This window comes from Hippocampus comes, unplaced genomic scaffold, assembly GCF_001891065.2.
Source record: "Hippocampus comes isolate QL1 unplaced genomic scaffold, H_comes_QL1_v1.1 scaffold80, whole genome shotgun sequence".
Lineage (NCBI taxonomy): Eukaryota > Metazoa > Chordata > Actinopteri > Syngnathiformes > Syngnathidae > Hippocampus > Hippocampus comes.
The window spans coordinates 362134-375012 of record NW_017806164.1 but is presented as its reverse complement, the minus strand read 5'-3'; the positions used below and the strand labels follow the sequence as shown (position 1 = coordinate 375012).

Here is a 12879-nt window from a genome sequence, read left to right as displayed (position 1 = left end):
GGCGCGCGCACACACACACACACACACACACACACACACACACACAGAGGTGTGTGTGTGCGCCCAGCTAAAAAGAAAGGCACTCTAATAGTCAGCTTGTTTTTGCCCTGACCACAAGGCCAATCGATAGCACTTCCCCTTTTCCTGTTAGACTCCCTAATAGACCTGGGAGTGAGGCGTTGCAGGCCGGCAGTTGTCACTAACTGTGTGTGTGCGTGTATTCGTGTCTGTGGCCACCCGTCTGCAAATACTGTACACGTTTTGTGTGTTGTGTCTGAACTGTTCGATTTGAAGGGCTTCCGTACGAAGTGAGACATTTGGTCAAGCATCAGAGGTGTTACGCCTTTCACCTCAGTGGAGTTGAGCCATTTGCCACATGATGATGATGATGATGATGTCTGATTTTGTTGGAACGTTTTGTAGCTGCAGTGTGAGCTGTGCGTAATCACACAAGTCAAAAATACAGTGCGGTCGTCATGCACCGTTTATGCACCGGACTCCTGCAGCACATAAACTTTTATTTGCTGTACCCTGTCAGAGTGTGAGGTTGTTTTTGTTTGTCTTACTATGCCTTTGCCCTTGACTAACCCCTGTCAGACCTCGGGCCGCCTCATGTGTTCTTATCAGGATTGTATGTGTGTGTGTTCAACATAGGGTGGTGAGGTGTAATCTAAGCCCTGGGCTAGGACAGCACTGCCGCAGTGTCCATCCAGGCAGAAAAAGCAACATTGGAGCTCCAGGGCTGATGGAAAGAAGAGATGAGAGCGATGGAGGGACAGCTGAATGAATGAAAGAAAGAAGGAGGGAGAGAGGGCACAAAGTGTCGCGAGTTCTTTTCAGTCTAGCTCAGTGGAAGAGAGATGTCATTGTGTGTCATTTCGCTCCACTAACTAGCCTGTAGCTGGAGAAACAGATCTCCCGCTCACACTTTCTTGCTTTCCTTGCCTCCCACACCACATCCGCTTCCTTCTCTCATATCTTTCGTTCCTCGCTCTTCTGCCTGGGTTGAGGCGTGCAAAAACACTCGGCAGCTCGGGGGGAAAATGGAAACGAAAAGACTTGAGCAGTGAACCAGTCAGTTCTAAAAGGCAGGCAGCGTGTAGTGCAGCGGTCGCGCTACGGGTGAGCGAGATGGTGTGCGGCGAGCCCTCGTGGGCGAAGCGCGCCGCCGGCCTCCCTCAGCGTTGCGAGGAGGGCACCGCGCAACTTCCCCCAACACAGAAGGGATCAAATCTTTAAATCCCCTGGAAATGTCAAGCACGTTTGATGAAATGTCAGCGGAGCCGCACACAAACGCGAACCGGTCGCACACGCTGGCATGTTTGCAATCCAGCGTGGCATTGTCGGGCAATCAAGTCCTGTGGGTGACATCTGGCTCGACTTCTCAAATCCCAAAGCAACAGTCACCGCATCCCTCGGGAGGAATATATTCCCAATGCTGTAATGGGTAATCCATGACATTTTTTTACATGAGCAAGCATCTGCTTTTCTCCTTTCTAATGCCAAGTAACACAACGTTCATCCAACTGGCTTAATTTGCTTATTTGTCTTTTCACTGCACTGGAGAAAGAATTATTTTCTTAGTCCATATCAATGCATAAATATTTGAATACTCGCCGGAGAATTTGTACACATGTAGTGTGACCTAGTACAAGAGCTGGAACTACATTTTGGTCTTGGTCTGATAATTATTTTTTTTTTGCTTTTTGCTTTGAGATCAAAGCGCTAAATGGTGACAGCGAACTGCACAACAAGCAGCCGATTATCAAAAAAAAAAAAAATCAATTGCTTGCTTCAAGCTGTTTATTGCCATTTTCAGTTAAACTTTAAAAATCAAAAAGCCAAAGACAAATACACTATGAGTGTTTGACCAAAATTTAAGAAAGACTGCTCACAATCCAAAAACCACAAGGCGGGCGAAAAAAAAAACTAGCTTCAATGGTGCAGTCGTGACAACCATTGAAAGTAATAGTCATTAAGGAGAAAAAAAAAAATCTGTGCAATATGTGCCTCCACTAGTGCAAACGTTGCATTATGATTAATATTAAAATAATTCATTATTTAATAAGAATGAAGAACATGAAACCACCCATTTTCATTCAAACATCAGATTTGCACCACTGCGACAATCAATAAACATTGTTAAATTTAGTTGAATTCATGATGCAGCTCTTATATTGGCTAACAATGGACTGTAAAGATTTACCTCATGGTAAATCCAGTGGCAACTCAACCGTGAACTGCGTTTCCTCCTGTGATGCCCCAGCTGACACCCAGACTTTCCATTGATCTCCCCCAAACCCTTGCTGACTAACTTATCGACTTGCTCGAGGGTATTTCCTGTTGAAACCTTTGCCAGTGTAGTGTAGATGGGTTCATCCGACCACGACCCCCCCCCCCACACACACACACACACACAGACACACACAAACACGCATGTCCATCCCCCGTCAATTAATGTCGCAGTTGTCGCATGGTGGATGCTGCACAGCGCTCAGCAATGGATTAGCTCGCTTCTGAGCAAAGTGCTTGTCCCCTGGAGTGGACAACGAGGATGTGCTTACGTCGTGTTGGATCCAGTCAGTGCTATCAAAAGTGTCAGTGGGCGTTGTCTATGGTCACTTTATTTGTTACGCTTGCATAATCATTCGATCGGTGTACTGTACCTGTACTGAATAGTACAGCAGTACCTCACATTCACACATATTTTTTTCCCCCCCTTCGGAGTGGTTGTGCGCAGTTTGACCGATATCGAACAATAAGAAATAAGAGGCTCAACGTGCTCGTTTCATAGCCATTCATTTGTCACTCCCAGTGGAAATTTACCGTAAAGTTGACACATAATACAATGAATCAAACAACACGCTTGCTACCTTAAGGCTTAAGTAAAGTAACGGAGGGATATTTGACACCACTTTTTTTTCAGACTGATATTAGTACTTGTGTTCAGTCTTTGGGTACTCTCTGATTTCGAGTACAATTACCGCTAGTACTTTTGATATATAAAAATTAAATTTGACACAATGACAAAAAATATGAACAAAGACTTTTTTTTTCTGACACGAGGATGAATCACTGTTGTGTCAAACTGTCGCAATAAGCATCAGCTACTGCCAAGGCGGACGAACTCACTGTCAGATTTTTTTTTTTTTCTCTTTAGTATCAGTGGCTGGTATTGGCAGCCTCTAAAAGAATCTTTTGGACTTTTGGAAGGTTACAAATGAATTTGCAATGCTACTTTTATTTCAAGTTGTTAAGGCCTATCAATTTATTCTCTCTTTTTGCCATTAGTTTCACCATAGCATAGAATAGTCCATTAGTAACATCTTCCATTAATCAGGAAGTAGCTTGCTCACTTGCAACAGATGGCCACACAAACATAAATAGGTCGCGCACTTTTTTTTTCTCGATTTAATTAACTATTATGTCATTAGCAGAGGTCTTCCTTTTACCGATTTATTTATGAGCGTGTCAGGTGAGATATGAGTTGGGACAGCTCAGTTGAGGTCATGACTGTCTTGATTGATAGGCACTAACGCACAGAGACATAATCAATATCGGCGCAAGTCTGTAGACTCTTGTTTATTGTTCCTCCAGCGCTGATATTGTCTGATCCATTGAGGGCTAAAAGCTGCCCACAGACTCCCTATGTGGTTCAACATACTCCATTAGCAGCAGAAATCCCCTTTGCCGCTTAGAGGAGATATTGCTCAACAGTGGAATTAACCTCAATTAGTACTGCCTCCGTTGATATTTCTCATTTCACCTTCTGACTCGTGCGCTGCATCTTAAACACACTATGACTCAACATGAGTGTGCACTCATCAACACTCAATTCGGAGTCAGGCCTTAAATGACGTCCCTTCGTAATTGAAGCTCTCGTGTACTTTGTGCCCACAAGGCACTCATGTTGTGCAACATGACCCACTGTAAATAACAAGTTTGATGGCCGAAGATGAGTCATGTGAGAGCAATGGTAGCAACGGCGTAAAGTCGAGCATCAAATCTTGGCAACCTTGCTTCATCTTTAAGGGCCAATATGTTGTGTTGCGCGCTAACCATCTGTTTTGGCATATCACAGGAATTGTTTATTCTGCAGCCGCTTTTTTTTTTTTTTTTGTGTGTCTGTGTGTTTTTAATCAAGAGAGGATACCTCTGGAGTAATAATGGGAGGAGGGAAAGGGGGGGTGGTATTTGTCATTTACTTTTTTGTGAAATGGATTTGTTCTAACCAGGAAGGCACTACAACACATTTTTAGTGAACGAAAGTTGAATTCAGTTCCCACTTAGTTGTGATGTGATTGTGAGAGCAAATGGTTGTCAGTCTCGACATGTGCCCCGTGATTGCTTGGCGACCAGTCTGGGGTGTAGCCCTTTTTATTTCTATTTCTGTGTGAAGTTGATCTTCAAATATAAAATACGATCTGATCTTCACTCACAACAATAGACAAACACCGTCTGTTTCAACTAATTCCTCACAAACAATCATGTTTTTCATCGAACATGACAAGCAAGTATTCATAGTGCGGGGTGGAAAAAAGTACCGGTATGTGGATTCTGAGGCTAACTTCTGCTCCAAGAACCAAGCACTGTCAGCAGAGAGCTAATCAGAAGTCCAATTCATGCAATCAGACTGGTTAAAGCTGCCCTGCCGTACAAAAAAAACAACCATTTTTTTGTTTTGGATTCTCAAGTTTTAAATCATGCCTTATACAAAAAAAGGTTCTGAGAAGACCTACATTAAAAAGTGTTGGCTTGCATGAAGCTGAAAAGATTGACAAAGTATCTCGAAAAGCCTTCATGTTCTTCAAATCACAATAAGTCACATTATTTATAAATGAAGGAAGTTCTGCACTTTTGCTACTCCCTCGCATTGGCACAGCGACGAATGGTCAATGAGGTGAGGTGAAGAATTTCTGGCACACACTGACATCTCTGTTGCCAAATCTACAAAAGGTCACCGTTATACAAGAATAGGTGTCATTGGAGGAGGACACCATAAAGGAAGTCACTGATATTAAAAATAAAAACTGCTGCACATTTGCACTTCACTAAAGAGCTCCTGGTGCTCCTTAGTATAGCAAATAGCAAATTATTCTGAAAACAGATGATTCCAAAGTTGAGATGTTCGGAAAGAACACACGATGCTGTGTGTGTGTGTGTGTGTGTGTGTGTGTGTGTGTGCGCGTGCAAAAAAAAAAAGCAAAAAAAAAATCATTAAAACATCATCATGGTTTCAGACTGCTGTGCTCATTCATGGCCTGGACTCATTTTTTGTCATTGGCAGATTAATGAAAAAATTCTGTCAGAAGTCCCATATATATATATATATACACACACACACCCATACACACATGCATGCGCGCACACACACTATATTGTCTTATCAGTTTTCAGGGCTTTCCTCTCCTTTATGGTTCTGTGTCTGTGTTTCTCCAGCTGGGTGATATGTTGACTTCATAAGCCCAGGATGCATCTTTGTCTCAGCCTGGTCCCCAGCTATCTTGCTGTCTCCCTGCCACTTGTCAGTGGTAGCAGTTCCTTTAAAGTCCTTCCTTTCTGACAGCCACCCTCTGCTTCTCCCTCTGCTGCTCACGGACACATCGCTTCCCTCCTCGAGGCTCATCCTGAGTTCTCCTCAGCTGTGGAGCGCAGCACAGCACATTCAAACAGACTGAAGCTGTCAGAGTTGCTCTTTGTCTTTGATTAACACCTGCTTTTCAACTTCTGTAACTTCATAGGAGGGATACTTTCTGCATCCTTTTCTTCTTCCTTCTCTTTGTGTTTTCATCATGTGGATCTCAGCACCTCAAATAGTTGCACCAATGTTGGGCCAGATAATAATGCAGTAGAATGGCTAATTATGCACAATCCCTCTGTTTTCATTCATCTGATCATTCTATTAAGTAGTTGCACCAATGATGGCCAGATAATAATGCAGTAGAATGGCTAATTAGTCACAATCACTCTGTTTTCATTCATTTTAGTTGTTATTACTAATCTGGTGGCTGTCAGGGCTCCATATCCAACAATCTGCATTGCTTTTCTTTCTCTCCAGTATGTATTTTATATTTATTACATAGTAGCGATTTAGTTGGTCTGTACCAAGAAAACATGTCAGGAGAATGACACACTCAATAGTATATCAGCCACTTTAGCCGTTGTTTTAAAACATCTTTTTCTCTTTCAGCCCGACACTGTGACAGGGGAGTCGACTAGAGCCGGTGAGGAGGAAAACTTAAAGACCTCCCAACCTGCAGATGACCACACTCCTCCCCCTGTGACCTTGGCGCCAGAGATACCTGAGCCAGTTGACCGCCCATGTTCCGGTGAGTCATGTTGAAATGCCAACGATTTTAAAAACTGCGCTTTGATTTGATGCACACAATTTTTCATTTGTTAGAAGTTGGGGCATTTCTGTGCTAGCAGTTGGTGCCCAAGCTGCACGTAGCAATTACTGTATGCTGATAATTGTCTAAAAAGGTGTCGGAGTGATGCATGCAGAACATCATCAACTGACCGACTTATTAACTGCTAACTTGATTCTGATTTCATTGTGCAGGGCAATGTTTTGGTTTCATGAGCTCAATGAACTTGCAAAAACTCATTTTTTAAAGCCCAAGCCATCATATGCTCACTTTTGTCTGCTCAAACTGTGAAGGGCTTAAGAAGAAAGATAACGTGGCAAAGTGTATGTGTGAGTGCACCCTGAGGGATGCCATCACTGGCTCTGTGTGTTTATGGGAAAAGTGCTGCTGTCTCCTCTTATAGAGATTCCTAAACTCGACCTTATCACCATGTCCGCTTTATTCTTTTTCTTCTTTTTTTTTTTTTTAATATAAATTTAATGATTTCTCCACCCACTTCTCTTTCTTTATCTCTCCGTCCCAGCACTCTTATTTATCCCTTCCCTACCTGCCTCTCTTTATCAACGTCCCTGCCTACTCAGGCTTCCTCCCTTTTTTTTTCTCTCAAGCTATTTTCTGTTTCGCCATGAGGGCGCCCCCGGTTGTACACAGAAAAGCCTCCACAAGCGCTCTCTACTACAGACCAATCTACACACAAACAAATACACACACACGTCAACTCAACATCTAAACCACAAGTTGCTCTCTGACACTTGGTTAAAGAGTCGTGACAAAAGCGGCAGCATGAACCCAGACGTGCACGTTGGAGTCTAGCGCTCAACATGACTCTCACCGCTCTCACGGGGCTTGAGAGCTGCATTTTCATGAGTTATTTAAGTCCTCTCCATCATGTCGGTTGTATTGTGGCTCGCGGTGACATGGCACGTCCCAATTCCTCTATTCAGGTGGAAAAAAAAAATGACCTGCTCGCACACATGAAGAGAGGACGTAACCTCTGATGGTTTCCAGTTGTGCTTTTGTTCATTTAATTTCTGGTCACCCTCTGCAATTTGCACGTACTGGCCACAGCATTGGGTACGCCGACATTGCTCCAATAAAACACCTGTACCAAAGGGCTTGTGCTAATTTAGAGATTGCGCTTCATTCATGTTTGTGTCCTTGACATGTGTTTGCCTTCGCACTGCACAGACTGCAGATGTAATTGTTCTGAGATGAGGCTTTCGGTGTATTGTGATGATAACATCACAGCTGGACTTGGCAGTGTTTCCACTCTGGCTGTCGGCCAGTTCAATACAATTGCAATTACCCACCGTGGGTGTGTGGAGCACCACCAGGTTGGCGGTGTACTTCATGATATTTGGCAAGGAGGAGGACTTTGGGTCCTAAACAAAGTGTGTGTTCAGTGAGCTCCAATGAGGACATGTCACAAAGGAAGCCTTGTGGTTGATAAAAAATGATGACTTGGCAGGCAACCACGTGGCAAGTGACAACAAGTGGGGGCCTGAGGAGGGACGACACTGCTTGCTCACACCCCTTCTGCTGCTTTCTTTTTATTCTCTTGTGTGCGACCCACAATGGAGGGTGGGGTGAACCTCCCAAGGGAATGTCAAGCTTGTCGCAGCGCCCTCAAAGCCGATAAAATGTGTGTGTACCTCGAGACTGTGCCTTGGCAAGGTGCCACTTCACTGTCCTCTTTTTGCCACCATGCACAGTTAAGGTTAAGCTCAAGAGTCATCAGGAGTCACAGTAGGGGGAAAAGAAGACAATGAGTCCATTCAGTTTTACTGTTGAACTTTTTGATGCTGACAATATCGCCTTCGAGCTTGTCACCCAAAATCTACTCCAACTAATTTACCATCATGGCAATACGTTAAAGAACGATAGAAAACCCAACACAATAAACAAAAGACAACAATGGATGATATCTAACAGCTCTGTGTTCTTTTTTCTTGGGTATTTTTTTTTTTTTTTTTGGTTTTGTTTGTTTTCAACAAGATGCGCTTTTTGATCATCAGAAAGGAAGCTCTCTCGAGCAATAAACTGGCAGCTTTGTACCTACGTACAGCGTTGGTGCTTAAACCAAGCAGGACGACAACCTCGTCATTGTAATAAATCGCTAAAAGCGTTATTTGGTTCATGTTCACGGCATATCACTAATGAAGACAGCATAAAATTTGTGGGCCGTGAAAAAATAAAATAAACATTTGGGGAATTGCCATCCTCCTTGTGACTGGGAAAGTGAAAATTAATCTCATATTTAAATCCTTTCCCTTTTTTTTGACATAATGAAACCCTGAATTTGCAGCATTCCTCCTTATGGTTCCATAACGTCTTTTCTTCAGGGGCTTTGGATCAACCACAGGCAGCTGTTTTTTTTAGCCATCGTTTTTGACTAATTCAGTAATGATCATAGGATTTTTGGGAGAATCGGAGGCCTGTTCTACAGAGTGGCGCCAGTCCTGGCGGCCATTGGGGGGCGGGAATTAGTCAGGAGACAGTGGGTTTGGCACCGCGCCACAGTTATTAGCCACTCTCAGGGTGGGCATGGGGTTATGGCCTCACTCAATCATTCACTCTGTGCGTGTGTGTGTGTGTGTGTGTGTGTGTGTGTGTGTGTGTGTGCGTGCGTTTAAAGTGTTTGTTTGTCTGCTTGTGAGTCAGCCTCCTCTGGTCACACTGACCTCATTGTGCAGTCACTCTTGCTTGATTTGTCCACTCTCCAACACATTCCTCTTTCCAACAGGCAGATCCCCTCCCCCTCCCCCCTCTCGCTCACTCTCTCCTCTTTCCTGCGGATGGATTTGATTTAGTGACTGTGGTTTTCCATCCACAGCCCCGGGAGCCAGCAGCAGCAGATTTAGGAAGAGACCTATAGATTCACAGGCAGTAGAGCACGTCATTACTTGGCTCAAGCTCATCAGCAAATACATCAGCAGGACAAAGCACTAATAGATGTGAACCGCCACCATTCAGGAAGTAATGAACCTCTCTTCATTTCATCTCCTTAATTATTTCCTCCTCATGGCTCGCATAAATTGCATCAAACAATGACAGTGAATGAATAAAACAGAACCAGAATTTGGCAGTTTAACGCGATGAATATGTAATATATACCCACACTTAGGGATTAGAAGACGATATATTTTGGCTTTGGCACTCAGTGCGAGGGACATGGCCCCAGTTTTAAGCAGTTAGATCCGGTTGTAGTGGCAAACCTGAAATGACCACATCGTAAAAAGCCCGCTAGACGCTCACCTTTGACCTGGCAGGTCCAAGCAGACAGGTGTTCAAGCAGGATTGGACCACACTCGGCTCTGCTTTGTGTTTCTTTGTCATCTTATTTACAGCTGCTAAGTGTCAGAGGCAGGGTTGAAGGTGCCCACGCAATGAAAAGTTGCGTGTTTTGGCTAGCCCTTTACGCAGAAGCTACACAATGAATTTCCACAAAACATTGTTGGAGGTGTGACACATTACGCGTGTTGACCGTCGACTGTCTAGCAAATGTATTTCAAATTTTTGAAATGACAAAGTGGACATCTCATTTGATCCACGTCTATCTACACATATAATGTGAGGAAAATTACAAGACATAAATGTAAATATTTTTTTCTGCAACCACCCGGTTTTTCAGCCTCCACTGAAGAAAGATTTCAGGATGACTAAGCGATTGTCATGAGGACACCAAAGTCACCTTAGCGTGATAATGACCACAAAGTTCCGCTCTCTATGAGTGCTATTCTAACATGAGGTTGACTTGCAGATTGAAAACCTTATTTTATAATGAATTCATCTTGAGAGTCACAAACCTGTCATCAAATTAATATGCTCTCACCCCCATCCATCACGCTTGTATCTCTTCCTCCTTTTTGTTGCCATCCTCATACCCTGCAATGTCAATTATCCCTTCCACGCATCGTCCTCCCTCTCCTCTCTCCTTCTCTCTCCCCCTCTGTCGGCTGTGGCTAAGTGCTTTTTGCTGTCTCTCTGCAGGTGGCACTGTAATAAAGCCTGTCAGGGGAAGGCACGGGTCGTACTGTCATATGCTCTTGTTAATGCCCTTCACCACCACCCCCCCACCCTCTTCTACCCACAGCACTACGCCACTAGCATCCGCAGCTTTCTTTTTCCCTTATGTGCTTTTTTTTTGCCTGTCTTAGTCTTCAAATCAAAATGGTTGGTTTCATCTCTCATGTCCTCGTGCTTCTCTGATTTCCTTAAAAGCGGCAACAAGGAACATCCCCCCATTTCAAGATCATAACCTATGTCATATGACTTTTGTTAGAGGACAGTAACAATATTGATATCAGCATCTTTATAATCTGGATGATATGGTGGTTTGTAGTGGCGTCTGTTGTTACCATGGTAACCTAGGATCATCCACTAATACTGGCGGACCAGCCAGCACACCGTCATGTTTTGTGAGTTGTGTGGAGTTACCATGGTAACCTAGGATCATCCACTAATACTGGTGGACCACCCAGCACACCTGTCATGTTTTGTGAGCTTGGAGTTGTGTGGAAATCTAATTGAAACTTTGCTGCACACTAAAATGACAGTTTCCCTACCCCAAGACAAGATAACACATAGAAGTTTGTCAGTTTTTGAAGTTATTTATGTAAATTAATTAACAGTTACAAGTGCATGACTGCTCTTGATTCCCATCCACGTATATCAGTTTCTTAAAGTTGCAATAAACTCTGTGCCTATAGGGAGAGCCCTTGAGCAAATGTATTTGCTCCTGCCAGCTATTATGCATTTTACAGGATGCATGCACCACCTACAGTAATGAATTGTTGCGTGTGCGCGCGTTGTGCAGCTTGTAACAGAGCACCGGGATCTTATATGCAGCAGCCACATGATGGCAACACCGAGCCCCTTCTGTAGAGAAAACCTCCATCTCCGATTCTTCGCAGTGCACTGTTTGACACACACACACACACACACACACACACACACACACACACACACACACACACACACACAAGGTGACAGGGTTCTTTTAATAATTCAGTCGTGGCCATGTTCCCGGCTGACAGCGAACATGGCCTTTCTACTCTGTTGTTAGATCACTCGCGGGTGATTTTTTTTCACTCTCACTCTATATTCCCACGTTCCCTTTTTATCCTGTTATAGTCAAATTAATCGAATGCATTCTCTATAATGAGAGGTAAAGGTTCATATTAGGAAAACTGCTATTGTAAATACAATGGTGCCTTAAGATAGGAAAAATACAAGCTGTCGTTCAGCCAATGTTTTTTTGGCTTGAGTTGCAAGGAATGAGTGCTGTTTGTGGCAGTGAACTCAACTCACTTCACTGTCAAACTAAACCTAAAGCAAAGATTTACACATTGGGCATTTAAAACAACAGCATAGCTTTAGCATATCGTCTGCTGAGCAAAATTCAATGCAAAATTCCAAAGACAGGTGAACAAATCAAGGTCACAGTGTTATATGGAGCGCCCGATTCTCCGATTTTATATATATATATGTGTGTGTATGTGTGTATGTGTATTTGTGTGTGTGAGTGTGTGTGTGTATGTGTGTATGTGTATTTGTGTGTGTGAGTGTGTGTGTGTGTGTAGATATATAGTTCAGTGGCTATAATTTTACTCTGTGGGCAGCCTTGTCTCTACATGTGCCCTGCGAGTTGTACAAAAACACAAAACTGTTTCAGAAGCGTTAACCACGCGCATTGATGACACTTTTTAGTTCTTCCAAATAAATATTTAATCTTTTGTGTTTTGTGAGTAAACATGCTTTGTGACATAATTAAAAAATGTGGCCTTCAAATTCACTTTGTAAAGCATTTGTTTTGTTTATTTTTTCCACCTCAGCTTCTTTATTCTCTTCCCCTCCTGTGGCCATCCTCTCTGAAAAACCGTTGAGCAGATGCTGAAAATAAATGGATGTCATTCTGCTTAAGCACAGTCAAACACTATTATTGCTTTGACTGTGGCACTCGGCTTTGGGAAGTGTGTGTCTGTGTGTGACGTGGGTGAAGAATAATATGACCCCAGCACTAATCCAATCACATCCACTAAGCAAATTATGGCTCCAGCGCACCCTGTTTCTCGCTCTTCATTTCCCTCTCTCTCAATTGCGCCATGAGGGTGTTTCATGTGGTCGACGTGGTTTTCAGCTTGTGCGGGCTCTGTGTGTTTTTCTAGGCTTTGCTTCACTTCAACAATTCCCCCCGCCTTCCTCCTCTATGATAAAATCTGTATGAGTGCGTTTGGGGCCATAGGAGCCTGGCGTTGCAATCTGGCCAGGCTCAGGCAGGCTCAGGGGGGATTGGAAGTGACGCATCCGGTGTTGACGCCCCCTAGTTGGGGCTCTGAACCAGCATCTCTGGCTCCAGGCAGCCTGCTTGCAGTCCAGCATGGCATGGAGAGGCGGTGCTCCATCTATCGCCTATAATGCCCCTACCACCACCCATCCCCCCGCTTTGTGTCTGCCACTTCAAAGAGCTCCCCATTTCGACATTGCTTTTTTTTTTCTTACCTCCGCTGTC

At 43.7% G+C, this 12879-nt stretch overlaps 1 protein-coding gene across 1 annotated transcript in view; it reads left to right on the top strand.

Annotated features, from left to right (window-relative positions):
* Nucleotides 1–12879, top strand: part of gse1b (Gse1 coiled-coil protein b) — a 170645-nt gene that overhangs the window by 44505 nt on the left and 113261 nt on the right. The window contains exon 2 of the mRNA XM_019895812.1: nt 6191–6329. Coding sequence (XP_019751371.1) covers nt 6191–6329 — 139 coding nt within the window. The remainder of the gene's footprint in view (nt 1–6190; nt 6330–12879) is intronic.